Here is a 27,866-nt window from a genome sequence, read left to right on the forward strand (position 1 = left end):
GCAGCGAGGCTGGGGGAGGGGCGCCCGCCATTGCCCAGGCTTGCTTAGGTAAACAAAGCAGCCAGGAAGCTCGAACTGGGTGGAGCCCACCACAGCTCAAGGAGGCCTGTCTGCCTCTGTAGGCTCCACCTCTGGGGGCAGGGCACAGACAAACAAAAAGTCAGCAGGAATCTCCAGAGACTTAAACGTCCCTGTCTGACTGACAGCTTTGAAGAGAGTAGTGGTTCTCCCAGCACGCAGCTGGAGATCTGAGAACGGACAGACTGCCTCCTAAAGTGGGTCCCTCACCCCTGAGCAGCCTAACTGGGAGGCACCCCCCCCCAGAAGGGAAAGACTGACACCTCACTGGGCCAGGTACTCCTCTGAGACAAAACTTCCAGAGGAACTATCAGACAGCTGAATTGGTGGTCTCACGAAAATCCGCTGTTCTGCAGCCACCGCTGCTGACACCCAGCCAAACAGGGTCTGGAGTGGACCTCTAGTAAACTCCAACAGACCTGCAGCTGAGGGTCCTGTCTGGTAGAAGGAAAACTAACAAACAGAAAGGACATCCACACCAAAAACCCATCTGTACATTACCATCATCAAAGCCCAAAAGTAGATAAAACCACAAAGATGGGGAAAAAACAGAGCAGAAAAACTGGAAACTCTAAAAAGCAGAGCACCTCTCCTCCTCCAAAGGAACGCAGTTCCTCACCAGCAACGGAACAAAGCTGGATGGAGGATGACTTTGACGAGTTGAGAGAAGAAGGCTTCAGACGATCAAACTACTCTGAGCTACGGGAGGAAATTCAAAACAATAGCAAAGAAGTTAAAAACTTTGAAAAAAAATTAGAAGAATGGATAACTAGAATAACCAATGGAGAGAAGGGCTTAAAGGAGATGGAGGAGCTGAAAGCCAAATTTCGAGAACTACGTGAAGATTGCAGAAGCCTCAGTAGCAGATGCGATCAACTGGAAGAAAGGGTATCGCAGATGGAAGATGAAATGAATGAAATGAAGCGAGAAGGGAAGTCTAGAGAAAAAAGAATAAAAAGAAATGAACAAAGCCTCCAAGAAATTTGGGACTACGTGAAACGACCAAACCTACGTCTGATTGGTGTACCTGAAAATGACGGGGAGAATGGAACCAAGTTGGAAAACACTCTGCAAGATACTATCCAGGAGAACTTCCCCAATCTAGCAAGGCAGGCCAACATTCAGATTCAGGAAATACAGAGAACGCCACAAAGATACTCCTCGAGAAGAGCAACTCCAAGACACATAATTGTCAGATTCACCAAAGTTGAAATGAAGGAAAAAATGTTAAGGGCAGCCAGAGAGAAAGGTCGGGTTACCCACAAAGGGAAGCCCATCAGGCTAACAGCTGATCTCTCGGCAGAAACTCTACAAGCCAGAAGAGAGTGGGGGCCGATATTCAACATTCTTAAAGAAAAGAATTTTCAACCCAGAATTTCCTATCCAGCCAAACTAAGCTTCATAAGTGAAGGAGAAATAAAATACTTTACAGACAAGCAAACGCTGAGTGATTTTGTCACCACCAGGCCTGCCCTAAAAGAGCTCCTGAAGGAAGCACTAAACATGGAAAGGAACAACCGGTACCAGCCACTGCAAAAACATGCCAAATTGTAAAGACCATCGAGGCTAGGAAGAAACTGCATCAACTAATGAGCAAAATAACCAACTAACATCATAATGACAGGATCAGATTCACACATAACAATATTAACGTTAAATGTAAATGGGCTAAATGCTCCAATTAAAAGACACAGACTGGCAAACTGGATAAGGAGTCAGGACCCATCAGTGTGCTGTATTCAGGAAACCCATCTCATGTGCAGAGACACACACAGACTCAAAATAAAGGGATGGAGGAAGATCTATCAAGCAAATGGAAAACAAAAAAAGGCAGGGGTTGCAATCCTAGTCTCTGACAAAATAGACTTTAAACCAACAAAGATCAAAAGAGACAAAGAAGGCCATTACATAATGGTAAAGGGATCAATTCAACAAGAAGAGCTAACTATCCTAAATATATATGCACCCAACACAGGAGCACCCAGATTCATAAAGCAAGTCCTGAGTGACCTACAAAGGGACTTAAACTCCCACACAATAATAATGGGAGATTTTAACACCCCACTGTCAACATTAGACAGATCATCTAGACAGAAAGTTAACAAGGATATCCAGGAATTGAACTCAGCTCTAAACAAAGTGGACCTAATAGACATCTACAGAACTCTCCACCCCAAATCAACAGAATATACATTTTTTTCAGCACCACACCACACCTATTCCAAAATTGACCACATAGTTGGAAGTAAAGCTCTCCTCAGCAAATGTAAAAGAACAGAAATTATAACAAACTGTCTCTCAGACCACAGTGCAATCAAACTAGAACTCAGGATTAAGAAACTCACTCAAAACCGCTCAACTACATGGAAACTGAACAACCTGCTCCTGAATGACTATTGGGTACATAATGAAATGAAGGCAGAAATAAAGATGTTCTTTGAAACCAACGAGAACAAAGACACAACCTACCAGAATCTCTGGGACACATTCAAAGCAGTGTGTAGAGGGAAATTTATAGCACTAAATGCCCACAAGAGAAAACAGGAAAGATCCAAAATTGACACCCTAACATCACAATTAAAAGAACTAGAAAAGCAAGAGCAAACACATTCAAAAGCTAGCAGAAGGCTAGAAATAACTAAAATCAGAGCAGAACTGAAGGAAATAGAGACACAAAAAACCCTTCAAAAAATTAATGAATCCAGGAGCTGGTTTTTTGAGAAGATCAACAAAATTGATAGACCGCTAGCAAGACTAATAAAGAAGAAAAGAGAGAAGAATCAAATAGATACAATAAAAAATGAAAAAGGGGATATCACCACCGATCCCACAGAAATACAATCTACCATCAGAGAATACTACAAACACCTCTATGCAAATAAACTAGAAAATCTAGAAGAAATGGATAAATTCCTCGACAAATACACCCTCCCAAGACTAAATCAGGAAGAAGTCGAATCTCTGAATAGACCAATAACAGGTTCTGAAATTGTGGCAATAATCAATAGCTTACCAACCAAAAAGAGTCCAGGACCTGATGGATTCACAGCTGAATTCTACCAGAGGTACAAGGAGGAACTGGTACCATTCCTTCTGAAACTATTCCAATCGATAGAAAAAGAGGGAATCCTCCCTAACACATTTTATGAAGCCAGCATCATCCTGATACCAAAGCCTGGCAGAGACACAACCAAAAAAGAGAATTTTAGACCAATATCCTTGATGAACATTGATGCAAAAATCCTCAATAAAATACTGGCAAACCGAATCCAGCAGCACATCAAAAAGCTTATCCACCATGATCAAGTGGGCTTCATCCCTGGGATGCAAGGCTGGTTCAACATACGCAAATCAATAAATGTAATCCAGCATATAAACAGAACCAAAGACAAAAACCACATGATTATCTCAATAGATGCAGAAAAGGCTTTTGACAAAATTCAACAACCCTTCATGCTAAAAACTCTCAATAAATTAGGTATTGATGGGATGTATCTCAAAATAATAAGAGCTATATACGACAAACCCACAGCCAATATCATACTGAATGGGCAAAAACTGGAAGCATTCCCTCTGAAAACTGGCACAAGACAGGGATGCCCTCTCTCACCGCTCCTATTCAACATAGTGCTGGAAGTTCTGGCCAGAGCAATCAGGCAGGAGAAGGAAATAAAGGGTATTCAATTAGGAAAAGAGGAAGTCAAACTGTCCCTGTTTGCAGATGACATGATTGTATATCTAGAAAATCCCATTGTCTCAGCCCAAAATCTCCTTAAGCTGATTAGCAACTTCAGCAAAGTCTCAGGATACAAAATCAATGTACAAAAATCACAAGCATTCTTGTACACCAATCACAGACAGAGAGCCAAATCATGAGTGAACTGTCATTCACAATTGCTTCAAAGAGAATAAAATACCTAGGAATCCAACTTACAAGGGATGTGAAGGACCTCTTCAAGGAGAACTACAAACCACTGCTCAATGAAATCAAAGAGGATACAAACAAATGGAAGAACATTCCATGCTCATGGGTTGGAAGAATCAATATCGTGAAAATGGCCATACTGCCCAAAGTAATTTATAGATTCAATGCCATCCCCATCAAGCTACCAATGACTTTCTTCACAGAATTGGAAAAAACTACTTTAAAGTTCATATGGAACCAAAAAAGAGCCCGCATTGCCAAGTCAATCCTAAGCCAAAAGAACAAAGCTGGAGGCATCACGCTACCTGACTTCAAACTATACTACAAGGCTACAGTAACCAAAACAGCATGGTACTGGTACCACAACAGAGATATAGATCAATGGAACAGAACAGAGCCCTCAGAAATGATGCCGCATATCTACAACTATTTGATCTTTGACAAACCTGACAAAAACAAGAAATGGGGAAAGGATTCCCTATTTAATAAATGGTGCTGGGAAAACTGGCTAGCCATATGTAGAAAGCTGAAACTGGATCCCTTCCTTACACCTTATACAAAAATTAATTCAAGATGGATTAAAGACTTAAATGTTAGACCTAAAACCATTAAAATCCTACAAGAAAACCTAGGCAATACCATTCAGGCCATAGGCGTGGGCAAGGACTTCATGTCTAAAACACCAAAAGCAATGGCAACAAAAGCCAAAATTGACAAATGGGATCTCATTAAACTAAAGAGCTTCTGCACAGCAAAAGAAACTACCTTCAGAGTGAACAGGCAACCTACAGAATGGGAGAAAATTTTTGCAACCTACTCATCTGACAAAGGGCTAATATCCAGAATCTACAATGAACTCAAACAAATTTACAAGAAAAAAACAAACAACCCCATCAAAAAGTGGGCAAAGGACATGAACAGACACTTCTCAAAAGAAGACATTTATGCAGCCAGAAAACACATGAAGAAATGCTCATCATCACTGGCCATCAGAGAAATGCAAATCAAAACCACAGTGAGATACCATCTCACACCAGTTAGAATGGCCATCATTAAAAAATCAGGAAACAACAGGTGCTGGAGAGGATGTGGAGAAATAGGAACACTTTTACACTGTTGGTGGGACTGTAAACTTGTTCAACCATTGCGGAAGTCAGTGTGGCGATTCCTCAGGGATCTAGAACTAGAAATACCATTTGACCCAGCCATCCCATTACTGGGTATATACCCAAAGGAGTATAAATCATGCTGCTATAAAGACACATGCACACGTATGTTTATTGCGGCACTATTCACAATAGCAAAGACTTGGAACCAACCCAAATGTCCAACAACAATAGACTGGATTAAGAAAATGTGGCACATATACACCATGGAATACTATGCAGCCATAAAAAATGATGAGTTCGTGTCCCTTGTAGGGACATGGATGAAACTGGAAAACATCATTCTCAGTAAACGATCGCAAGGACAAAAAACCAAACACCGCATGTTCTCACTCATAGGTGGGAATTGAACAATGAGAACTCATGGACACAGGAAGGGGAACATCACATTCCGGGTACTGTTGTGGGGTGGGGGGTGGGGGGGGCGGGGACAGCATTAGGAGATATACCTAATGCTAAATGACGAGCTAATGGGTGCAGGAAATCAACATGGCACATGGATACATATGTAACAAACCTGCACATTGTGCACATGTACCCTAAAACCTAAAGTATAATTAAAAAAAAAAAAAAAAATTAAAGACAAAGCCAATTACCCTAAAAAAAAAAAAAAAAAAGAGAGAGAGAGAGTGCTATCAAGTAGGCAGCACCCAGGGGCGGGAACAGGCCTGACTCATAACAGACCTGCACCCATGTTTATGTACTGACTATGGTGCCTAAGAACAGGCCACTGGGTCATAGATATCAAGGTCATCTCCGTCCAGAGAAAATATTAACCCCGAGACTGCAGGAGAACCCTGGGGATAGGCTCTGATTTGTTACCCTAGCCCCACACCAGGACTGTTTCTCACGTTGTGGCCAGAGAGCAGCTGGTAGACCCAGGAACACCCACTGGGGCCCCACCTTAGAAGCAAACAGTGTCAGTGCCAGCACAGTCAGCGAGGACACCTTGGCCCCAGGCAGCAAGAAGCAGGTAAGCCCAGAGCATTCACGCATGCTCAGGGCAGGGCTGCATCAGGCTGGGCGAGGCGTTTCTTTGGACACGGGCCTGGGCATGTGCTAGGCATGTGAAGTTCTTTGGGCAGGGCTGAAAGGAGTTCACACAGTGGTGGAGGCATCCACCTGTCTGAACACCTAAGGCTCACAGAGAAGGAACAAATGGTGCTTGAAGGTGAAAATGCCAGGGTGCCCATGTAAGTGGTGTCTAAAACACCTTTCACTTCTGCCTGGAAATCCCCAAGACACTTCTGTAAGCCTCTCAGGGCACATGAACTGAAGCCAAACTCTCACTTCTTAAAGCTCTTGATCCCATCCAAGTGGGAGTCTGTATTGGAACCCTGGCGTGTAACAGAAGTGGTCTTAGGGCCTCCAGGTAGGGTCTTCCATCTGCATTGCTGAGTGCTCCCAGCCAGGAGGTCAGGGAGGCTGGAGCTGGGCTTTCCCAGAGGAGCCACATCCTCCCCTGGCCTACCCTCCCTTTTCAAAGCTGACCCCAAAAAGAAGAAGTCCCCAGGAGGTCCCAGCTGGGACAGAGCTCCTGTGGAGATGACAACTCCACTGTGACTCCACTCAGCTTTGGCCATCCCTCCTCCAAGCAAAGCCTGATCCCAACTCTTCCCCCAGGAGCTTCTCTCCCAGCTCGCCACCACACCCCGGCCCACCTCCCTGCCTTCTGTGGGAAACCCACAGCCCCTGCATGATCCAGGACCTCCCCACATCTCTGCAGCCTTACTCTCCCCACAACCCGCTGCTCCCTGCTCCCGATGCCTGAGCTCCAGCCACACCGCACTGCTTGCAGTTACGTCAACGCGCTGTTCTGACTCTCTCATACCAATCCCTCCCTCCTGACATTTGCACATCACGTGCCTCTACCTGGAATGCCACCACTTCCATTCCCCTACCACACCCTCTGCCTGGCAAGCTCCTACTCACTCTAAGTCAGCTCAGTTCTGGCCTCTCCCTCAAAGCCACCTGGTTGACAGGAAGCGACTCTTGCTCACCATCAAACACCCCCTGCCTAGCACTGACCCTGTGCCTCACTGCACAGTGCTTCAGCAGAAGAGAATGAAAAGGCTGGGGCCATGATCATTTAACCTTCACTCCTATCGCAGCTGCAGCCCCTGCAGGCGGAGACTGCCAGGAGCCCCGGACAAGGCTGCCATCCCCTCGGTGGGAGAAGAGAGGCAGAGATCTGAGCATATCAGAGGCTTTTCTTTAAATCCACATGATCCCGAAGGATGCAAAGCCACAAACTCCCATCTCCAGAGAGATCTTTATTTTTTTCAGGGAATTTAAATTTTATTTTATTTACTTATTTATTTTACTTTAAGCTCCAGGATACATGTGCAGAATGTGCAGGTTTGTTACATAGGTAAATGTGTGCCATGGTGGTTTGCTGCACCTATAACCTAGGTATTAAGCTCAGCTGGAAGCCATCATCCTCAGCAAACTAACACAGGAACAGAAAACCAAACACCGCATGTTCTCACTCATAAGGGAGCTGAACAATGAGAACACATGGACATAAGGAGGGGACCAAAGAGATCTTAACAGCTGTGTCTTTCCTTGATGACTCAATACATCCCCTACCTGAAAAGTAGGCTGTGCTCAACTTTTATGACCAATTAATAGGCTGTGCCCTATTTTCCAAGGAAGAGGGCACATCCCAACAGATACACAATGCGGACAAAGGTTTCCACCTAGAGTGATTCAAGTGCTGTCTGAAGCCCAGCCTGACACAAACACAGCTCACCTATCTTCCTTCTGCACACATGCTTCATACCCCTCTGGCCACGAAGGCTGCCCTTAGCCAGGAGCCCTGACGTTCTCACATGGGACAAGCCTCAGACTGGCTCAGGGCATCCCATGGGCTGGGAGGGGGACCGGGAGGGGCAGCTGTGAACACTGGCCCCTAACGCACCTTTCTCACGTTATAGAAGTCCCGGTGGGGGTTACTCTTCAACTCTTTGAACTCGGACATTTCGTTTAACATCTCGTGAAGGCTGAACTTGGATTCCAGAAAGTTCAGTCGTCGGTGACAATAGGTTTTCCTGCAATTGGAGATGGGGAGAGACCATAGTTGAGCAGAAGTCACATCGAGCTCTCCAGTTTGGAGGCCTCCAGCAGCTGCAGGGGCCAACGCTGGCTGGAAGGGTCAGGATGGAGCAGGGCGGAATGAGGAGGTTCTGGCTTTCTACAGACCCTGCTGAACTGTTGAGTCATAGCCACAGACTATAAAGTCAGTGGAGAGTCAGGAGATTGGGCAGTAGCAGGCCAGCTCTGGGACCTCATACTGGTGTTTTGACTTCTAGTTTATGTGTTTAGGGAATTAACTGCAAGCCTCCATTTCCCATGAGTAAATATCAGGTGGTAACACCCAAGGCTGAAGTAAGGGTTAAACTGGTTTATGCTTGGGAAAGGGCCTGACTCCAAGCAGAGTGGATGCTCAGCAGAAGTCTCCCCTCCTTCATCCCCTCCTTTCCTTCCTCTTTTCTATCCTCATCTATCCTCAGCCACTTGTCATTCCTTGAAGAAGGAATCTGTTGCCTGGAGGATTGATAACACAGTCAAACTATAAGGCACGACCTGCCCACCTTGGGTTGCAGAGAAACCAGCCCCCTGACTTAATGGCCATGGCCCAAGGACCTCTTAACTCTGAGGCTTCACAACAAGAGGAGGATGTTTTGCATCATGGGCGGATTGGGATTGTAGGGATATTTGTTACTGAGACAGAAATCTCTGTAAGGACTGATGCCCCCAGATTCCCACCAACTCAGAGAAGGGGCCCATGATTTATCAGCCAGCAAAGGCCTTTGGGGATGGGGGTGCTCACTGCTGTGGCCAACCGCCAGCCCACACACAGGCCAGGTGCCTAGCCACACACCTGCATCCACAGCCACATGGAACCTTTGACCACAATTTATGCTACCCTGCTTCCTCGGGCCCCCAAAACAAACAGCAGCTTCCTTGGCATCTAATCATGTAGACTTCCATAAGAGCGTCTGCCAGCGATCCAACAGCACAGTCATCCATCTGCCCAGACAAGCCCCAGAGTGGACGGAGCACAGGACAGCCTCAGAGTCGGAAGGGAGTTTAAAGGCCATCTCAGTCTCTCTCCCCAGGCAGTATCCTCACAACCTCCCAGACAGGACAGCCACTGCTTGCACACCTGGCCAAGGACAGCCTCTGAGCAACCGCCCCTGCCCTTCCCATGCCTTAGTTCTGCCCTCAGATTAGGGAGGACTAAGAGTCATGCTGCCCATCCACGTTGGGCTCACTAAGCTACTTTGGAGATTGGCATCACAGGATTCCCAGAAAACCAGAGAGAAGGCCCTCAAGAGTGACCAGCACCTCCCCTCACCCAGATTCCCACTCCCAGCACAGCAGCACTCTGAGGCTCGCAGGGTCCGGGCATTACCGATCAGCCTAAGTGCCCACCAATAAGTGAGGGGCCAAATTCAGAAAGATGGCTGCCCACCAGGTTAGCTGGAGCCAAGCCCACAAGCATCATGGGGCATCATGCCCGTGAGCAAAGTTCCCCAGGCTCCCTGCATGCTCCCCTCCAGAAACCCAGAAAACCCAAGGCCTGAAGCAATGTCTTCATCACTCCTCACCAAATACAGTTATGGTCTGGGCTGGTAACTCTCTGCAAGGCTGCTGTCCTGCCTGGGGAGAGGGATGACAGCCATTCAGAGGCACCCAGGTGGCCACCAGCAAGCAGAGGCTCCACACTATGCATGCAGAAGGGACAGGGAGGCTGGGCACGGTGGCTTACACCTGTAATCCCAGCACTTTGGGAGGCCGAGTTGGGTGCATTACCTGAGCTCTGGAGTTTGAGACCAGCCTGGGCAACATGGCAAAACCCCTGTCTCTACTAAAAATATAAAAAATTAGCCATGGTGGCACATGCCTGTAGTCCCAGCTACTCAGGAGGCTGAGGCAAGAGAATCACTTCAACCCAGAAGGCAGAGGTTGCAGTAAGCCAAGATCGCACCACTGCACCCCAGCCTGGGCAACAGAGCAAGATGCTGTCTCAAAAACAAAAGAGGGGACAGGGAGTACCAAGTCGAAGGCTATGCCAGCTTATGAAGGAAAACCATTGCAGAAACCCGCAAAGCACTGAGGAAAGGAGAAAACCGCGCTCTTCTAGGATGCTTTAAGTACAGGGGACCCCAGGGCAGAGGGGTGAGGCCTTTCTCATCTCCTTCCTACAGAGCAGCACCTGTGCAAAGAGAGGCAGCCACAGAGAAGCTGGCTTACGTGGGGCCATCGGTGATGAGAGCCAGGATGTGGCTCATGTCCACCGTGTAGGTCTCCAGGTCGGGGTAGGGTAGGCTGTGCGGCTCCTGGCGCTCCAGCATCTTCTTGTTATCATACACGAAGAGGATGCCCCCCTGCATGTGGACCAAGTAATCCAGGTTGGGGGGTGCATCATCCAGGCAGTAGGGGTCTTCCTGGGGCAGTGGAGGAGGGTGGAAATCTGCAAAACAGGATTGAGGGATGGCAAAGTGCCCCTGACCTTGTGAGCACACATGGGCTCAAAAGACACGGAGGCCCGCCCTGGCCTTCCTGCCCAAAATCCAACCCCGCACCGGCCCCGCATCTCATATGCTCTTCCCTGCTTCCTTTTGTCTCGTCAGCACTTACCATGTCAAACCATGTCACTTCTTTATCTCAGATATGATGTCTTCTCCACTCCAATAGAAACTCCATGCAGGCAGAGACTTTAATTTGTGCTGTTCACTGCTGAGTGTCTAGAACAGTCCCTGGCACATGGCTAGCACTTCAACAACTTTTTTAAATTTAACTGAAATGGGCTTCACTTTCCTTGGCACTTCAGAGATCCCAGGAATATTAAAAAGAGCAGCGGTGTCTTCTCCCAGGAAGAGAACAGATTGCACCTGGACTGCCCAGTGGGAATAACTGTCCTGAGCCCAGGCCAGCTGGGGGGCTAGATAAAGAAGCCACTCCCTCCCCAAAGGAGCAAAGGATAGGGAACTTGTCTCCCCCAAGTGAAGAATGCCAATGATAAAGCCATCTGCCCCCCACCACTATAGGTTAAGGTTAGAATTAGTCAACAGGAGGCAGAAAACTCCTCTATGCAATTTCCCTGCTGTGAGACTTTCAGCAAACTCCTTTACCTCTCTAAGCCTATCTCCTCATCTGAAGATAACACCCCCTGCCTTAACACACTGCTGTGAGGGTTGCAATAGTGTGTACAGGAAAATTCTTCATAAACAGTAATGCACTACAAATAATGAATTATAGGATATTATTCTTATTATTCTCATAATTAGTTTTCCTGACTCTTGATAAACTCTGTCCCTGGCCAAGGAGCATATTGATGCTAAATATCAGTAGAGCTGGAGGCTTCAACTCCATGCAGCTCAGCCGGCACCATCCAGGATCAGCTGCCCAGCTGCCAGCATAGGCAGGAGCAAACCTCAAGATCTGCATCAAAGGAAGCTGCCAAGGCAGAGTGACCTGCCTGGGCATCCTCCATCCGTGCTTGGAAGGAACAGACCATCCCTAGAGCACATGTGAGGAGCCACAGAGGGGCTGATGCAGGCAGAGCTGGAGAGGGGCATGCCCCATCAGGCACAGCCACAGGCCAGCTCAGGAGGCCCTAATGCATGCAGTGGTCTGTGAGATGCAGGCAGTTCAAGGCCCGGGTGAAGCTACAGCCTGCATGTTCGGAAGTTGCTCCTCTTTTCCATACTCATGCCCAGAACACGGGGGTCCTCTGTCCATGTAAAGTACACATTTGACAGTCAGTTCTGTCTGTCTTTGCCAAAACTGGGGTGGTAGGATCCACTTCCCTCAGACAGGGAAATGGGCCCAAAGGGCTGACATTCACCTAGGGCCCCAGATGCTCAAAGTACAGGACTTGAAATTCAAGGAAGCCAGAGACTGGGGCAACTTGGCACCACCAGCTACTCCCAGAGGCAGCCAGGGTCCCAGGCACTGAGGGAGACCACCAGGCCCTTATGTGTCCCCCACCACCAACTTTCAGGAGTGGAGTTTCCTATTGTCCTCATTACCGCCTCTACTGCTCCTACATCCTTCATGGCAAGGCTTCATGAGGAAACCACCCAGCCCTCTCCGATCTCCCCTTCCCTGAACTCGGCAGCATAAATGTAGCTACCATTTATTGAACACTCACTAGATGCCAGAACTGAACTAAGTACTTCACATGCATTCTGCTGTTTAATCCTCACGACAGCCCTGGGAGATAGGTATTATTTGCACTTCCATTTTACAGATTACATTTTACAAAGTGAGGCTTGGAGAAATATCTTTCTCAAAATCCCAAGAAATTGACAGAGCCCAGATACAAATGCAGGTGTGTTTGACACCAGAGCCTACCTGTCTTCCCAGGGAACATGCCCTCTGTTCCTACTCCCACCCCGATCCACCCTACCACCAATTTGGCATTTACTGTGTGATTGTGTTCTTTTAAATATGCCACATGAGGCCAGGCGCGGTGGCTCACATCTATAATCCCAGCACTTTGGGAGGCCAAGGCAGGAGGATCACTTGAGCCCAGGAGTTTAAGACCAGCCTGGGCAACATGGTAAGACCCCCATCTCTACAAAACATAATAATATATTTTTTTTAATTAGCTGGGTGTGGCGGTGTGTGCCTTTGATCCCAGCTACTCGAGAGGCTGAGGTGGTAGGATTGCTTGAGCCCAGGAGATTGAGGCTGCAGTGAGCCGTGATTGCACCACTGCATGCCAGCCTGAGCAACAGAGCAAGACCCTATCTCAAAAAAAAAAAAATCCCACATGAGACTCACTGTCTCCCTGGTGGACTCCCAAGAACAAGGACTGTCTTTCACTTCTCTGTCTTGACTTCAACAGTTCAGCTCTGCACAGGCTAGGCATACAGTATACCTAGAATCAATCCTTGGGGGAACCATCAAACATCAGTGTGGGAGAAGCCAATGAAAGAACACTGTCCTTTTAAAATACCATCAGGGGAAATATATCGAGCCAGAAAAAAGCCCTGACTAGCTCTCGGTCTGCCCACATTTGGGACCCAACCTCTAGCCAGAGCTCCATACCTGGAAGGCCCTCTTCCGGAGGTGCATTATCCGCCCGCGGATGACCCAGGTACTGGGATGTGATCCGTGGGAAGCGGTGGTAGGCGAGCCGCGCATACTTCTCCCGGATCATTAGGGCCTTAGCCAGGCTCTTGGCTGCCTGCTCATAGTCCTCCAAAGTGATCTGCAGAAGGGAGGCAGGCAGGAAAGGGTTCACGCAGCAGGCCTGAGACTGCCATCCTTGGAAAGATGTGCTTACAAGATTGGCCCTTGCCTGGTATCTGGGAACCTAGATTTCAGGAGGGTTCTCACCACTACCTGACCAACAAGAGTGGTTCATTGCACCTAAACTGTTTGTACAAACAATATGGTTTATGTTGGACACCTGCTTTCCTTCTGGGAGGCTGGAATTTGAGATGTGCTGTGCAGATGTGTGACCAGCCCCAGTGAAAACCCTGGGCACCAAATCTCTAACGAGCTTCCCTGGTAAACAACACTTCCCACATGTGCCGTCACAACGTGATGCTGAAGGTATTCGGTATGTTCTGATGATCCACATATCTCTCCCTTTGCTGATTTGCTCCATATCCTTTCACTGTAATAAATCAAAGCTGTAAGTACAGCTATGTGCTGAGTCCTGTGAATCCTCCTGGTGAATCATCCAACCTGGAGTGGTCTTGGAGACCCCCAACACAGGAGACACAGGAGGAGTTAGGGTCGTTGGAAGAGAGACAAGTGCTCCAGCCTGCACACCCAGAAGCTGGCCTCACATGCAGCTAATTAAGCCAAAAGTCTGTTTTTGCACCAGGCCCATGAAGGGACAAAGCCTGAGACCTATCCCTGAAGGCGATGAGCACCATCATTTTCAGTTGAGAAAATTCATGTGTCCTTCAGATGTCGAAACAAAACAAGAAGCAAAAGCAAATTCTGCATGCTCAGCCTGCTTCTTTGCCAACCCCACACTTCTGATTAAATCTGTTAATCACCCAACTCATCCAGGCAACAAGCCCCATTGTCATGTGTCAGGTGCCAGACCTTTCCATAGATTTCATTTTGCTCCTTGCTGCAACCCATTTTGCAAATGGGAAAACTGAGGCCCAGAGAGGATAAATCACTTGCCAGGAAGCTACAAAGTCAAATTTCAGACTCTAACCTTATTGAGTCCCAAAGTCTAAGGATGTTCTGCTTTACCAGAGCAGCCTCATATTCAAAGATGAATGAGATAAATTCCCACCTTCCAATGGGCTCATTAATCTTAGTCTGTTTGGGAAGGATGGGAATCGCAGAAAAATGCTTGGGGAGACAAGTGGCCAAACAGACACAATGCAGGGTAAGAGGCACAGCAGAGGGAGGAACCACATGCTGGCATAGCCCAGAGTGGGGAGGGCTGGGGCCTGAAAGTGATCTCCTCTGCTTTAATAAAATCATCATTTTTAATTTTGTAATATTTTAAACATACAGACAGGCACCAAAGATAATATAACTTACCTTCTAGAGCTGACAATAATATTTAGCATAATTCTTTCAAATTTCTCACAAGTTTAAAGAAATAAATCATCAAAGATACAGCTAAAACTCTACCCTCCCTACCTCATCCTGAGAGGGAAGAAGTCTGAATATATTTTTCCTATGCATGTTTTTATACTTTTACTAAATACTACTTCTTACTTTTTGTTACAGTGGTAGATTCTCTTTTCCTGCCTCCAAATGTCCCCATAGGGTATGTTAATTCCTTTTACATTTTCCAGTGGATGGCTTCTGAGAGCGGCAGGAATAGGTGAGCAGACACCGACATCCTAGACAAAAATATGTCCCTGCCAACAACAAAGCCAAATTCTTTCTCTGGGGAACCAATGGACTCAGCATGATAAGGGGCTCATGCCATGGCTAAGGACATCAGAGAGGATGCTCAGGACCCCTGTGGACTAGCGGCCACCGGCCAAGCTTATAGGCATCACAGGCCCCGTGGCTGACAGCAGACCTACTGCGTGCCAAGGAGATCTGCAAGGTCAGCCTGCCTCTCACAGACACTTAGCTTTCTGAGGACCAATTGCCCAGTTCAGGTGCTCCATGCACTACTCTGTGCCAGCCAGGAGACTGGGAGAAAGAAGCTATTATATGCTACAGGCTGATGTCCTCCCGTTCAGCTGGTGGTCGACCCACCTCAACTCTTGCTTTCCAATGCCCTGCCCACCTGCCTCAGGCTGGGTGAACACAAAAGACTCATGGTCAGGATGCTGATCTCCAGACAAGGCCTGCATTGCTCCCAACCCAACCTAAACTCCCATCCATGGGAACTTAATTAAAATAAACTATGATACATCCTCACAAAGGAATACTATGTACATATTTTTTTAAAAGGACAAAGAAGTTCTTTATATATTGATATGGCATTATCTTTAAGATGTATTGTTAAGTGGAAAATGCAAGATGCAGTATAATGTATATTGTAAACTACCATTTTTGTAAAAATAAGTAAATAAACTATGTATGCATAAATAATTGTAGGTACATAGACCATACATGTGAGAATACCTAAGAAACCAAAACCAATGGTTGCCTCTGAGGAGGAGAATGGGTGGCTGAATAATTGATACCATTTTTGTATCTTTTAAATTTTGTACCATATGCAAGTGTTCTCCATTACATATAACCAAAAAAATTTTTGAAAGCTAGGGGAAATTTTATAGGAAGAGCAATAAGCTGCATTGCTTTCTCAGATTCACTATATTTTCTACAGCTACTGTTAAAAAGAGACTAATGAAGCCAACTGAGGCATAAGTAGTGAGTTGGGGCCAGGGAGATGGAGCCAAACTTAACCCTGGCACTAACTCAGTGATATTTCTCTCCAAGAAGTAGGCATGCATAAAAAATGCATCATCCAATCAGGTGAAATTAGCACATTTTCAGTGACTGCATTAATTGACTTAGTGTAAACCAATTTGCTCAATTTCTAAACAAGATTCTCTCTTCCTGGTTGAGGGGATCTAGCCTATATTTAAGGGTACTGAACCTACATGTAAGAAGAGATGATTGAGCAACAACTAATTTCACACAAACCACTCAGTACCATGGCTTTGAATCTACTAAACATTTGGCAACATTGAAAGGCCCAAGCTGGCACCTTTCTCAACGGGCTACAGGGAGCAATTCAGCTTTCTGGACTTAGAGAACATGTGAACTTACGAGCCACAGACACAGTGTGCCAGCCTGCACCCCGGGACCCTCCTCACAGGGAACAGGCAGCCACCGAGACACCACACCCACACCCCACAACCTCTGCTAGGACCCTCCTTGCCACCTGTGCCTCCTCTTCACCTTCTCCCAGACATCCATGGACAGGGCCAGGCTCCAGAGGGAGGCACAACCCTGTGGCGCATGGGGCCCCTGGCCTCTGCATGCAAGGCACATTCAACACTCCCACAGACGCCTTACCCCGGCACAGTAATCTCCGCTGATGGTGACCCGCTGGAACTCAGGCATGGCATAGGGTGCTGGTGTGGGCAGGGAAGTGGCTCCAGTGACCACAGGGGTTGTGGGAGACATGGCTGGACTGGCTGCCGGGGGGCCTTTCCAATCTTGCTGTGCCGGCATTTGCAGAGACAGGGACTGGGACCGAATCATCTTGAAACTTTTCTTTCTAAGAGCCAAGGACAAGGAAAAGTGGGAGACATCAGAAGCTAATTGGGGCGAGTGATAAAGACTCTTTGCTGTGTGCATGGCAGGAGAATTTTGCTATGATTAATCACTGGTGCTGGCCCTAACTATTAAGAAGTTTCTAATTATTCATGCCTTCCTCTTACACATGTCTGCGTGAGATAGAACACAGCCCTCCAGACACCCCTACCTGTGGTCACCATGCACCATTCAGGGCTGTTTGCACAGCCCACAGAAGATTAAAGCAGGCAAATGCCCCAGGAGACAGAGAGACAAATGGCAGACCACATGGCAGGGGCTCTAAAACCACAGGGCACTAGAGGGGAGGACAATAGCAAATCATGTAGACTTTCCCCACAGTGTGGGCAGCATGCTAGCTTCAGATAACACAAACTCTCAGTCCCAACATATGAACAGTCTCAGAAAGGACCAGGAATAGGGTCACAGAGAGACAATCACACTGCAATTCACACAGTTAGACATTTGGGGCAGTGGAGCCAGAAGAGATAGGGATGCTCAATGAGTCCAATCTCCTTGTTTTACAAAGAAGGAGCCCAGAGAGTGCTCAGGACCGTGGACTAGCGACCGACATCCAAGCTTACAGGCATCATAGGCCCCATGACTGGCAGCAGACCTACTGGGTGCCAAGGAGATCTGCAAGATCAGCCTACTTCTCACAGACACTTTCCCAGAGATGGGAAAGGGCTGGCACAAAGTCACACGGCACAGTGGCTGCTCCACCCAGCCTCCAGCCCTGCTGCTCCCTCCTCTAGCCTGCCGTGTGCCATCCTGGCTGATGCTGCTGGAGCAGGCACAGATATGTACCTCTGTTTGGGGAGAGGGATTGATCAGCACCAAATTCAGGTCCCTCTGGACCTGTTGCCTTGGCACCAAAAGATGATTACACTGGCTCTTGGGCCCAAAGTTGGTTTAAAATGCCACAAGCCCAAGCTTATTTGCAAGGCTGATTTATGATGACTCCACCTTCCTCATTCATGAAACAGACATCAGATGATGTCACTGCAAGTCTCTTCTGCAGGAAAAGAATTACCCAGCATTAAGGTGAGGCCATCAGCACTCTTCTCCCACCTCATATTTCTGACTGCTTCCAGTGGAACCCAGCCTCCCCATGGTGCCATCCCACAGTGTCGAATGCCAGAAACCAACTGACTACCTGCCCTACCTTGTGCCATGGGCCCAGTAGCTTCCTGAGTGTTTATTCTACCACAACCACAGCCACCAGCAAGGACTCAGTGACAACTATGACCCACCAGAGCCCTCCTCCTCTCCAGGTACTAGTGTGATACCTACAGGCCTGAAGAAATCGGTTGATCCCCAAATAGGTTTCAGGGCTTACCCAGAAGCAGCTCTCTTCCTCTTGGCCTGTGGCCAGGTCTCCTCACTGCCGAGTTTTCAAGAACCACAGTTCTCCTCCTGTGTTGATACACCCAGTGCTTGCCATGGTCCTCTGGTTCTCACCTGCCTACCCTGTGTTATCACATCTTTGGGACAAGGCTATTTTAACCTGGAAGACAGAGGTGGCTCCTTTTCAGGAATTTATCTTCCCCTTGCCCCGGTCCTGCTAAGTGATGCATGGGCTGCTTCGGGAAACTCAACCTGAGCCCTGGGAGCCCCCAGCCTCAGCTTTCTCTGGTCTGTCCTCCATCAAATGGAGCTCAGCCAAGCATCCTGCCCCAGGGATGCCACCTTGTCAGTCACTCCTCAGAGGCGGATTCACCTTGAGGATGAGGTTCTCCCTTTGGCATCTTTTGGATGTTCACACCCAGAGGCAGAGCCATTACTTCGGGCTCCCCAACACATTCTGACCTCAGCTGGGACGCATGAGATTCTGGTTTCTGTGTCACTCACGCATGCCTGCCAGGTCACTGTTTTTATTTCCATGCAACCTCACCCCCAAATGCCTCAGCCAAGGCTGCCTGAGGTCTGGTCCTACCAACAAGAAGCAACAGGTGACATCTAAGGTGAGAAACAGCTAAGAAAGTTAAAAAAAAAAAAAAAAAACCACAAACGCACACAAAAAAAACACTACAACCCAAATGCTGGGAGGCTGCCTGAGCCAACGGCCTACCAGGCTTGTCCTAGGAATGTTCTTCTGCCCCAGTGAGGAAGCTAGTACCCACAAACTGGTGCCCAAAGAATTCTCCTTCTTGGGGATATCCATTATGGCGACAACCTTGGTCTTCAGATGAGCTCCAGATTGTCACATATGAGCATCTGCGGGCCAGGAGCTCAGACTTTGTAGGCACAAGGGATAGGTTTAACCACAGATGGGCTAACTCCTCAGGGCTCACTCCCCTTGAGCTTGGAAGAACTGGAAGTTAACCACAGCTTCTATCTCAGGAAATTGGAAAAGCTATATGGAGCCCAAGGATGACCCTGGATTTGTTTTCTATTGCTGCAGAACAAATTGCCACAAATTTGATGGCTTAAAACAACAGCTATTTATTAGCTCACAGTTCTATAGGTGAGAAGTCTGGGTGGGCTTGGCTGGGCTCTATGCTCAGGGTATCAAGAGGCCAAAATCCAGATGTTAGCCACACTGTACTCTTGTCTGGAGGTTCTGGGAAGGAATTCACTTCCAAGTTCATTCCAGTTGTTGGCAGAATTCAGGTCTAGTGGCCACAAGGCTGAAGTCCCAGGCTGCTTGCTGGCTTTCAACAGGAGTCACTCTCAACTCCTACTGACCTCACTCCAATCCCTGCACATAGCCCCCTTCATCTCCAAAGCCAGGAGTGGTCATTGTGCTGTTGCTTTGAATCTCTCTGCCCTCCCTTCCTACACTCAGAAAGCTCTCTATTTTTACGGGCTCATGGGATTAAATCAGGCCCACCAATAACCCCCCGATCTTAAGGTTAACTGTGCCATATTCCATAACATCATCACAGGAGCAATAATTCATCTTATTCACCACATCTGGAGATTAAGGAGGGACATCTGCAGGGGCCGTTTTAGAAATTCTACCTCCCCTAGGCCCATATCTAGCATCCATTCTATACAACCGAGGTCCAGCCAGTAAAGGTAGAGGGTTGGAGCTAAGTGACTTGGTGTGTTGGTGTAAGGGTCAGAGGGTGCGTGACATGGTTTGCATTCATGTCTCTGCCCAAATCTCATGTCAAATTTTAATCCCCAATGTTGGAGGTAGGGCCTGGTGGGAGGTGATTGGATCATGGGGGTGGATCCTTCGTGAATGGTTGAGCACCATCTCCTTGGTGCTGTTCTGGTGATAGAGTTTCATGAGATCTGGGCATTTAAAAGTGTGTAGCACCGTCCCCTACCCACTCTCGCTGCCTCTTGCTCCTGCTCCCACCATGTAAGACACCTGCTCCTGCTTTGCCTTCACCATGAGTCAAAGTTCCCTGAGGCTTCCTCAGAAGCAGATGCTGCCATGCTTCCTATGCAGCCTGCAGAACTATGAGCCAATTATACCTCATTACTTTATAAATTACCAGTCTCAGGTATTTCTTTATAGCAGTGCAAACTAATACAGTGAGTGAGTGTGTCTATGAGTGTGTATATGAACAAAACTGTTCCAGTACCCCTGTTAGAAAGCACTTCCTTCTGATGGGCCAAGGTCTGTCTGTCCACTGTCTCACCTGCTGCACCTTGCACTAGCCACTGGGGCGCCAGCATTTGCTGGGCCACAGCTGGCACACCCCCTCCTTCCCCCACCCACACTTGCACCTGGCAGAAGCACACTCCTGCCAAGGAGCCAGCAGAGTGTGGGGCTGTGAGGGCACCAGCTCCAGGCCAAGCCTGAGGGCTCAAAGAGCCAGGAGCAGTTTTCTCATTCCTGAAATAGATGGTCTTCCTGACGCACAAGGACATTCTTGCTAACCAGGCCCACAAGACAAAGAGTTGATCAGGTCACCTGGGCTGTTGTTACAGCATCTTACCTCCCAGCACCTGTCTGGTGCTCCACCTGCTCTATGGCCCTTGGTTGCCCCTGACAGTCACTAAGTCCCCTGCCTTACTCTGCTCCACTCTGTAGCCATCCTCTACTCTGGGGAATCAGGCTCCCAGGGCCTTCCCTATATAGCACTCATATGCTAAAGTGAGGAGCCCTTCAGGCCCTCCTTGCTCTCCTAGAGAATAGCCAGAATCTTCCCAGGGGCCATCTGAAATCCACTGCTCTGTGTGGTCTGTCCAGATGACTACCAGGCAGGGAGGGGCACTGGAGCCAACCTTTCACCAGGCTCTCATATGTGTACTATATGAGCTGGGGGCCACACATGGACCCCACTTCATTCAATAAACTACTGTGTGCCAGGCCCTGGGGGTAGAGGAGTAGATAAGATATAACTCCTGCCTCCAGGGGATGACTGTGGTGGCTGAGATGAACCCAGACAGTTCTACAGATTATCATACAGTGTGATTGGTGTAATGAGATGCGCTGGATTTTTTGGGACCCCAGAGAAGACACTTAATCCAGACTAGGGGTGGGAGCAGTGGAGCAATGGGGTCAGAGGGGGGACATTTCAGAACATGGAAGCTGGTTTGAACTCCTCCCCCACGCACACTCAGCTCATTCTGGCAGCCCCTCCACGTGAGAATTGTTACGCTAAAGGTTGAAATCAGAAGTCACAAACCAGCACAGGGTTTTGCAAACACCGGGAATCTGAATGCCATTAGGCGGGACAGGCATCCTCCACTTCCACAGGCTCACACTGCTGCTGCTCATGCTGCCCTGGCATTGGCTTACCTGGAATTGGGACCCCCATCTAAGGAGGGAACTAAGAGGAGCTGACACCTCCCCTGTACTTGAGACCAGAGGTCCCAGCCCATCTGGAGAAATATGCTGCACGATGGGCACTATAAAGGGGTCCCTACAGAGAGAACAGGGGCCCACAGAGACCACTCACTCCGCATGTGCAGCCAGATGACCAGCATCCTGGTGAGGTGGGTGTAACTTTGATTCTAGCACTTTGCAGCCAGTCAGGTGTGAAAACTCACAGCCCCACCCTCTGTCTCTCCCTGAGCTCCTCTGGAAACCTGCCACCTCTTTCTCCATCCTCCCTTCCCCACAACCCCTCCTGGCCTACTGTAATCTCCACTCATCTCCTGCCACTCACCTTTGCTTCTCCCTTTCTCAATCCTTCCCAACTGCCCTTCCTCCCTAAAGACCTGGAGATCAAAATGAAGTACAATCTGTACTATCTGTTAACTTAAGTGTTACAATCTCTCTCCCTAACTTTATTTTTAGTTTTACTTTTTTTTGACACAGGGTCTTGCTCTGCCGCCCAAGCTGGAATGGAGTGGTACGATCTCAGCTCACTGCAACCTCCAGCTCCTGGGTTCAAGCAATTCTCGTGCCTCAGCCTACCAAAAAGCTGGAACCATAGGCGCACACCACCATGCCCAGCTAATTTTTGTATTTTTTGTACAGGCAGGGTTTTGCCATGTTGGCCATGCTGGTCTCAAACTCCTGGCCTCAAGTGATCCACCCACCTCAGCTTCCCAATCTCCCTTTTTTTTTTTCAGGACAGAGTCTCCCTCCCTCAGCCAGGCTGGAGAGCAGTGGGGTGATCTTGGCTCACTGAAACCTTTGCCTCTCACGTTCAAGCGATTCTCCTGCCTCAGCCTCCGGAGTTGCTGGGATTACAGACATGTGCCGCCACACCCAGCTAACTTTTACATTTTTAGCAAAGACAGGGTTTCTACATGTTGGCCAGGCTGGTCTCCAACTCCTGACTTCATGTGATGCACCGGCCTCAGCCTCCCAAAGTGCTGGGATTACAGGCATGAGCCACCGCGCCCAGCCCAATCTCTCCCTAACTTTAAAAGGGGATAAATTGACTATTTCAAATGAAGCTCCTTTGTCAATGACCCTGAATTTTTAAAAAGTTCCCCATTCTTATTTTCACAAGTTTCATAAAATGAAGTGACTTAGCAACACTTTAGCTGTGCTATGCTCAATTCATAATGCACATATGTTTCTCAATTTCACTCAAAACATTCTAGGGAAGCGGCTGTCCTAGATAGCCAAATTTTTCAACTAATAAAGTTTGTTCCCTCTCTATCCTAATTTTTTTCTTTTTTTTTATTATACTTTAAGTTCTGGGGTACATGTAAAGAATGTGCAGGTTTGTTACATAGGTATACACATGCCATGGTGGTTTGCTGCACCCATCAACCCGTCACCTACATTAGGTATTTCTCCTAATGCTATCCGTCTCCTAGCCCCTCACCCCCCAACAGGCCCCAGTGTGTGATGTTCCCCTCCCTGTGTCCATGTGTTCTCATTGTTCAACTCCTACTTATGAGTGAGAACATGAGATGTTTGACTTTCTCTTCTTGTGTTAGTTTGCTGAGAATGGTGGTTTCTAGCTTCATCCATGTCCCTGCAAAGGACATGAACTCATCCTTTTTTATGGCTGCATAGTATTCCATGGTGTATATGTGCCACATTTTCTTTATCCAGTCTATCATGGATGGACATTTGGGTGGGTTCCAAGTCTTTGCTATTGTGAATAGTGCTGCAATAAACATACGTGTGCATGTGTCTTTATAGAATGATTTATAATCCTTTGGATATATACCCAGTAATGGGATCACTGGGTCAAATGGTATTTCTAGTTCTAGATCCTTGAGGAATCACCACACTGTCTTCCACAATGGTTGAACTAATTTACACTCCCACCAACAGTGTAAAAGCGTTCCTGTTTCTCCACATCCTCTCCAGCATCTACTGTTTCCTGACTTTTTAATGATTGCCATTCTAACTGGCGTGAGATGGTATCTCATTGTGGTTTTGATTTGCATTTCTCTAATGACCAGTGATGGTGAGCTTTTTTTCATATGTTTGTTGGCTGCATAAATGTCTTCTTTTGAGAAGTGTCTGTTCATTTCCTTTGCCCACTTTTTGATGGGGGTGTTTTCTTGTAAATTTGTTTAAGTTCTTTGTAGATTCTGAACATTAGCCCTTTGTCAGAAGGATAGATTGAAAAAATTTTCTCCTGTTCTGAACGTTGCCTGTTCACTCTGATGGTAGTTTCTTTTGCTGTGCAAAAGCTCTTTAGTTTAATTAGATCCCATTTCTCAATTTTGGCTTTTGTTGCTATGGCTTTTGATGTTTTATACATGAAGTCTTTGCCCATGCCTATGTCCTGAATGTCCTAGGTTTTCTTCTAGGGTTTTTATGGTTTTAGGTCTAACATTTAAGTCTTTAATCCATCTTGAGTTAATTTTTGTATAAGATGTAAGGAAGGAGTCCAGTTTCAGTTTTTTGCATATGGCTAGCCAGTTTTCCCAACACCATTTATTAAATAGGGAATCCTTTCCCCATTGCTTGTTTGTGCCAGGTTTGTCAAAGATCAGATGATTGTAGATGTGTGGTGTTATTTCTGACGCCTCTGTTCTGTTCTATTGGTCTATATATCTGTTTTGATACCAGTACCATGCTTTTTTGGTTACTGTAGCCTTGTAGTATAGTTTGAAGTCAGGTAGTGTGATGCCTCCAGCTTTGTTCTTTTTGCTTAGAATTGTCTTGACTATACAAGCTCTTTTTTGGTTCCGTATGAAATTTAAAGTAGTTTTTTTCTAATTCTATGAAGAAAGTCAATGGTAGCTTGATGGGGATAGCACTGAACCTATAAATTACTTTGGGCAGTATGGCTATTTTCATGATATTGATTCTTCCTATCCATGAGCATGGAATGTTTTTCCATTTGTTTTTGTCCTCTCTTATTTCCTTGAGCAGTGGTTTGTAGTTCTCCTTGAAGAGGTCCTTCACATCCCTTGTAAGTTGGATTCCTAGCTATGTTATTCTCTTAGTAGCAATTGAGAATGGGAGTTCACTCATGATTTGGCTCTGTTTGTCTATTATTGGTGTATAGGAATGCTTGTGATTTTTGCACATTGATTTTGTATCCTGAGACTTTGCTGAAGTTGCTTTTTAGCATAAGGAGATTTGGGGCTGAGATGGTGGGGTTTTCTAAATATACAATCATGTCATCTGCAAACAGAGACAATTTGACTTCCTCTTTTCCTATTTGAATAGTCTTTATTTCTTTCTCTCGCCCGATTGCCCTGGCCAGAACTTCCAATACTATGTTGAATAGGAGTGGTGAGACAGGGCATCCTTGTCTTGTGCCAGTTTTCAAAGGGAATGCTTCCAGTTTTTGCCCATTCAGTATGATATTGCCTGTGGGTTTGTCATAAATAGCTCTTTTTATTTTGAGATACGTTCCATCAATACCTAATTTATTGAGAGTTTTTAGCATGAAGGGGTGTTGAATTATATTGAAGGCCTTTTCTGCATCTATTCAGATAATCATGTGGTTTTCGTCATTGGTTCTGTTTATGTGATGGATTATGCTGATTGATTTGCATATGTTGAACCAGCCTTGCATCCCAGGTATGAAGCCAACTTGATCATGGTGGATACGCTTTTGGATGTGCTGCCGGATTTGGTTTGCCAGTATATTATTGAGGATTTTTACATCGATGTTCATCAGGGATATTGGCCTGAAATTTTCTTTTTCTGTTGTGTCTCTACCATGTTTTGGCATCAGGATGATGCTGGCCTCATAAAATGAGTTAGGGAGGAGTCCTTCTTCTTCTGTTGTTCGGAATAGTTTCAGAAGGAATGGTACCAGCTCCTCTTTGTACCTCTGGTAGAATTTGGCTGTGAATCCGTCTGGTCCTGGGCTTTTTTTGGTTGGTAGGCTATTCATTACTGCCTGAATTTCAGAACTTATTATTGGTCTATTCAGGGATTCAACTTCTTTCTGGTTTAGACTTGGGAGAGTGTATGTGTCCAGGAATTTATTCATTTCTTCTAGATTTTCTAATTTATTTGCATAGAGGTGTTTATAGTATTCTCTGATGGTAGTCTGTATTTCTGTGGGATCAGTGGTGATATCCCGTTTATTATTTTTTATTGTGTCTAGTTGATTCTTCTCTCTTTTTCTCTTTGTTAGTCTTGCTAGCAGTCTATTTATTTTGTTGATCTTTTAAAAAAAAAAAAAAACCAGCTCCTGGATTCATTGATTTTTTGAAGAGTTTTTCATGCCTCTATCTCCTTTGGTTCTGCTCTGATCTTAGTTATTTCTTGTCTTCTGCTAGCTTTTGAATTTGTTTGCTCTTGCTTCTCTAGCTCTTTTAATTGTGATGTTAGGTTGTTGATTTTAGATCTTTCCTGCTTTCTCTTGTGGGCATTTAGTGCTATAAATTTCCCAATACACACTGCTTTAAATGTGTCCCAGAGATTCTGGTACATTGTGTCTTTGTTCTCACTGGTTTCAAAGAACATCTTTATTTCTGCCTTCATTTCATTATTTACCCAGTAGTCATTCAGCAGCAGATTGTTCAGTTTCCACGTAGTTGTGTGGTTTTGAGTGAGTTTCTTAATCCTGAGTTCTAATTTGATTGCACTGTGGTCTGAGAGACTGTTTGTTATGATTTCCATTCTTTTGCGTTTGCTGAGGAGTGTTTTACTTCCAAGTATGTGGTCAATTTTAAAGTAAGTGCAATGAGGCGCTGAGAAGAATGTATATTCTGTTGATTTGGGTTGGAGCTTGGTCCAGAGCTGAGTTCAAGTCCTGAATATCCTTGTTAATTTTCTGTCTCGTTGATCTGTCTAATATTGACAATGGGGTGTTAAAGTCTCCCACTATTATTGTGTGGGAGTCTAAGTCTCTTTGTAGGTCTCTAAGACTTGCTTTATGAATCTGGGTGCTCCTGTATTGGGTTCATATATATTTAGGACAGTTAGCTCTTCTTGTTGCATTGATCCCTTTACCATTATGTAATGCCCTTCCTTGTCTCTTTTGATCTTTGTTGGTTTAAAGTCTGTTCTATCAGAGGTTAAAATTGCAACTTCTACTTTTTTTTTCTTTCCATTTGCTTGGTAAATATTCCTCCATCCCTTTATTTTGAGCCTATGTGTGTCTTTGCACATGAGATGAGTCTCCTGAATACAGCACACTGATGGGTCTTGACTCTTCATCCAGTTTGCCAGTCTGTGTGTTTTAATTGGGGCATTTAGCCCGTTTACATTTAAGGCTAATATTGTTATGTGTGAATTTGATCCTGTCATTATGATGATAGCTGGTTATTTTGCCCATTAGTTGATGCAGTTTCTTCAAAGTGTTGATAGTCTTTACAATTTGGTATATTTTTGCAGTAGCTGGTACCAGTTGTTCCTTTCCATGTTTAGTGCTTCCCTCAGGAGCTCTTGTAAGGCAGGCCTGGTGGTAACAAAATCTCTCAGCATTTGCTTGTCTGTAAAGGATTTTATTTCTCCTTCGCTTATGAAGCTTAGTTTGGCTGGATATGAAATTCTGGGTTGAAAATTCTTTTCTTCAAGAATGTTGAATATTGGCCCCCACTCTCTTCTGGCTTGTAGGGTTTCTGCAAAGAGATCCACTGTTAGTCTGATGGGCTTCTCTTTGTGGGTAACCTGACCTTTCTCTCTGGCTGCCCTTAACATTTTTTCCTTCATTTCAACTTTGGTGAATCTGATGATTATGTGTCTTAAGGTTGCTCTTCTCGAGGAATATCTTTGTGGTGTTCTGTATTTCCTGAATTTGAATGTTGGCTTGTCTTGCTAGGTTGGGGAAGTTTTCCTGGATAATATCCTGAAGAGTGTTTTCCACTTGTTTCCATTCTCCCCGTCACTTTCAGGTACATCCATCAAACGTAGGTTTGGTCTTTGCACACAGTCCCATATTTCTTGGAGGCTTTGTTCCTTTTCATTCTTTTTCCTCTACTCTTGTCTTCTCATTTTATTTCATTAAGTTGGTCTTCAATCTCTGATATCCTTTCTTCTGTTTGATTGATTCAGCTATTCATACCTGTGAATTCTTCACAATGTTCTTGTGCTGTGTTTTTCAGCTCCATCAAGTCATTTATGTTCTCTAAATTGGTTTTTCTAGTTAGCAATTCATCTATCCTTTTTTCAAGGTTCTTATCTTTCTTGCATTGGGTTAGAACATGTTCCTTTAGCTCAGAGGAGTTTGTTATTACCCACTTTCTGA

At 46.2% G+C, this 27,866-nt stretch overlaps 1 protein-coding gene across 6 annotated transcripts in view; it reads right to left on the reverse strand.

Annotated features, from left to right (window-relative positions):
• Positions 1–27,866, reverse strand: part of AMPD3 (adenosine monophosphate deaminase 3) — a 64,830-nt gene that overhangs the window by 20,065 nt on the left and 16,899 nt on the right. For 5 of the 6 annotated variants that reach the window (XM_032166632.2, XM_032166631.2, XM_032166629.2 and 2 more), the window contains exons 3-6: positions 16,648–16,852; positions 13,234–13,396; positions 10,429–10,648; positions 8,090–8,219 (exon numbers count right to left, since the gene is read on the reverse strand). In XM_032166632.2, the coding sequence (XP_032022523.1) occupies positions 8,090–8,219; positions 10,429–10,648; positions 13,234–13,396; positions 16,648–16,852 (718 nt within the window). The remainder of the gene's footprint in view (positions 1–8,089; positions 8,220–10,428; positions 10,649–13,233; positions 13,397–16,647; positions 16,853–27,866) is intronic. The other variant, XM_032166633.2, reaches the window with a different exon arrangement.

This window comes from Hylobates moloch, unplaced genomic scaffold (genome assembly GCF_009828535.3).
Source record: "Hylobates moloch isolate HMO894 unplaced genomic scaffold, HMol_V3 SCAFFOLD_11, whole genome shotgun sequence".
Taxonomy (NCBI): domain Eukaryota; kingdom Metazoa; phylum Chordata; class Mammalia; order Primates; family Hylobatidae; genus Hylobates; species Hylobates moloch.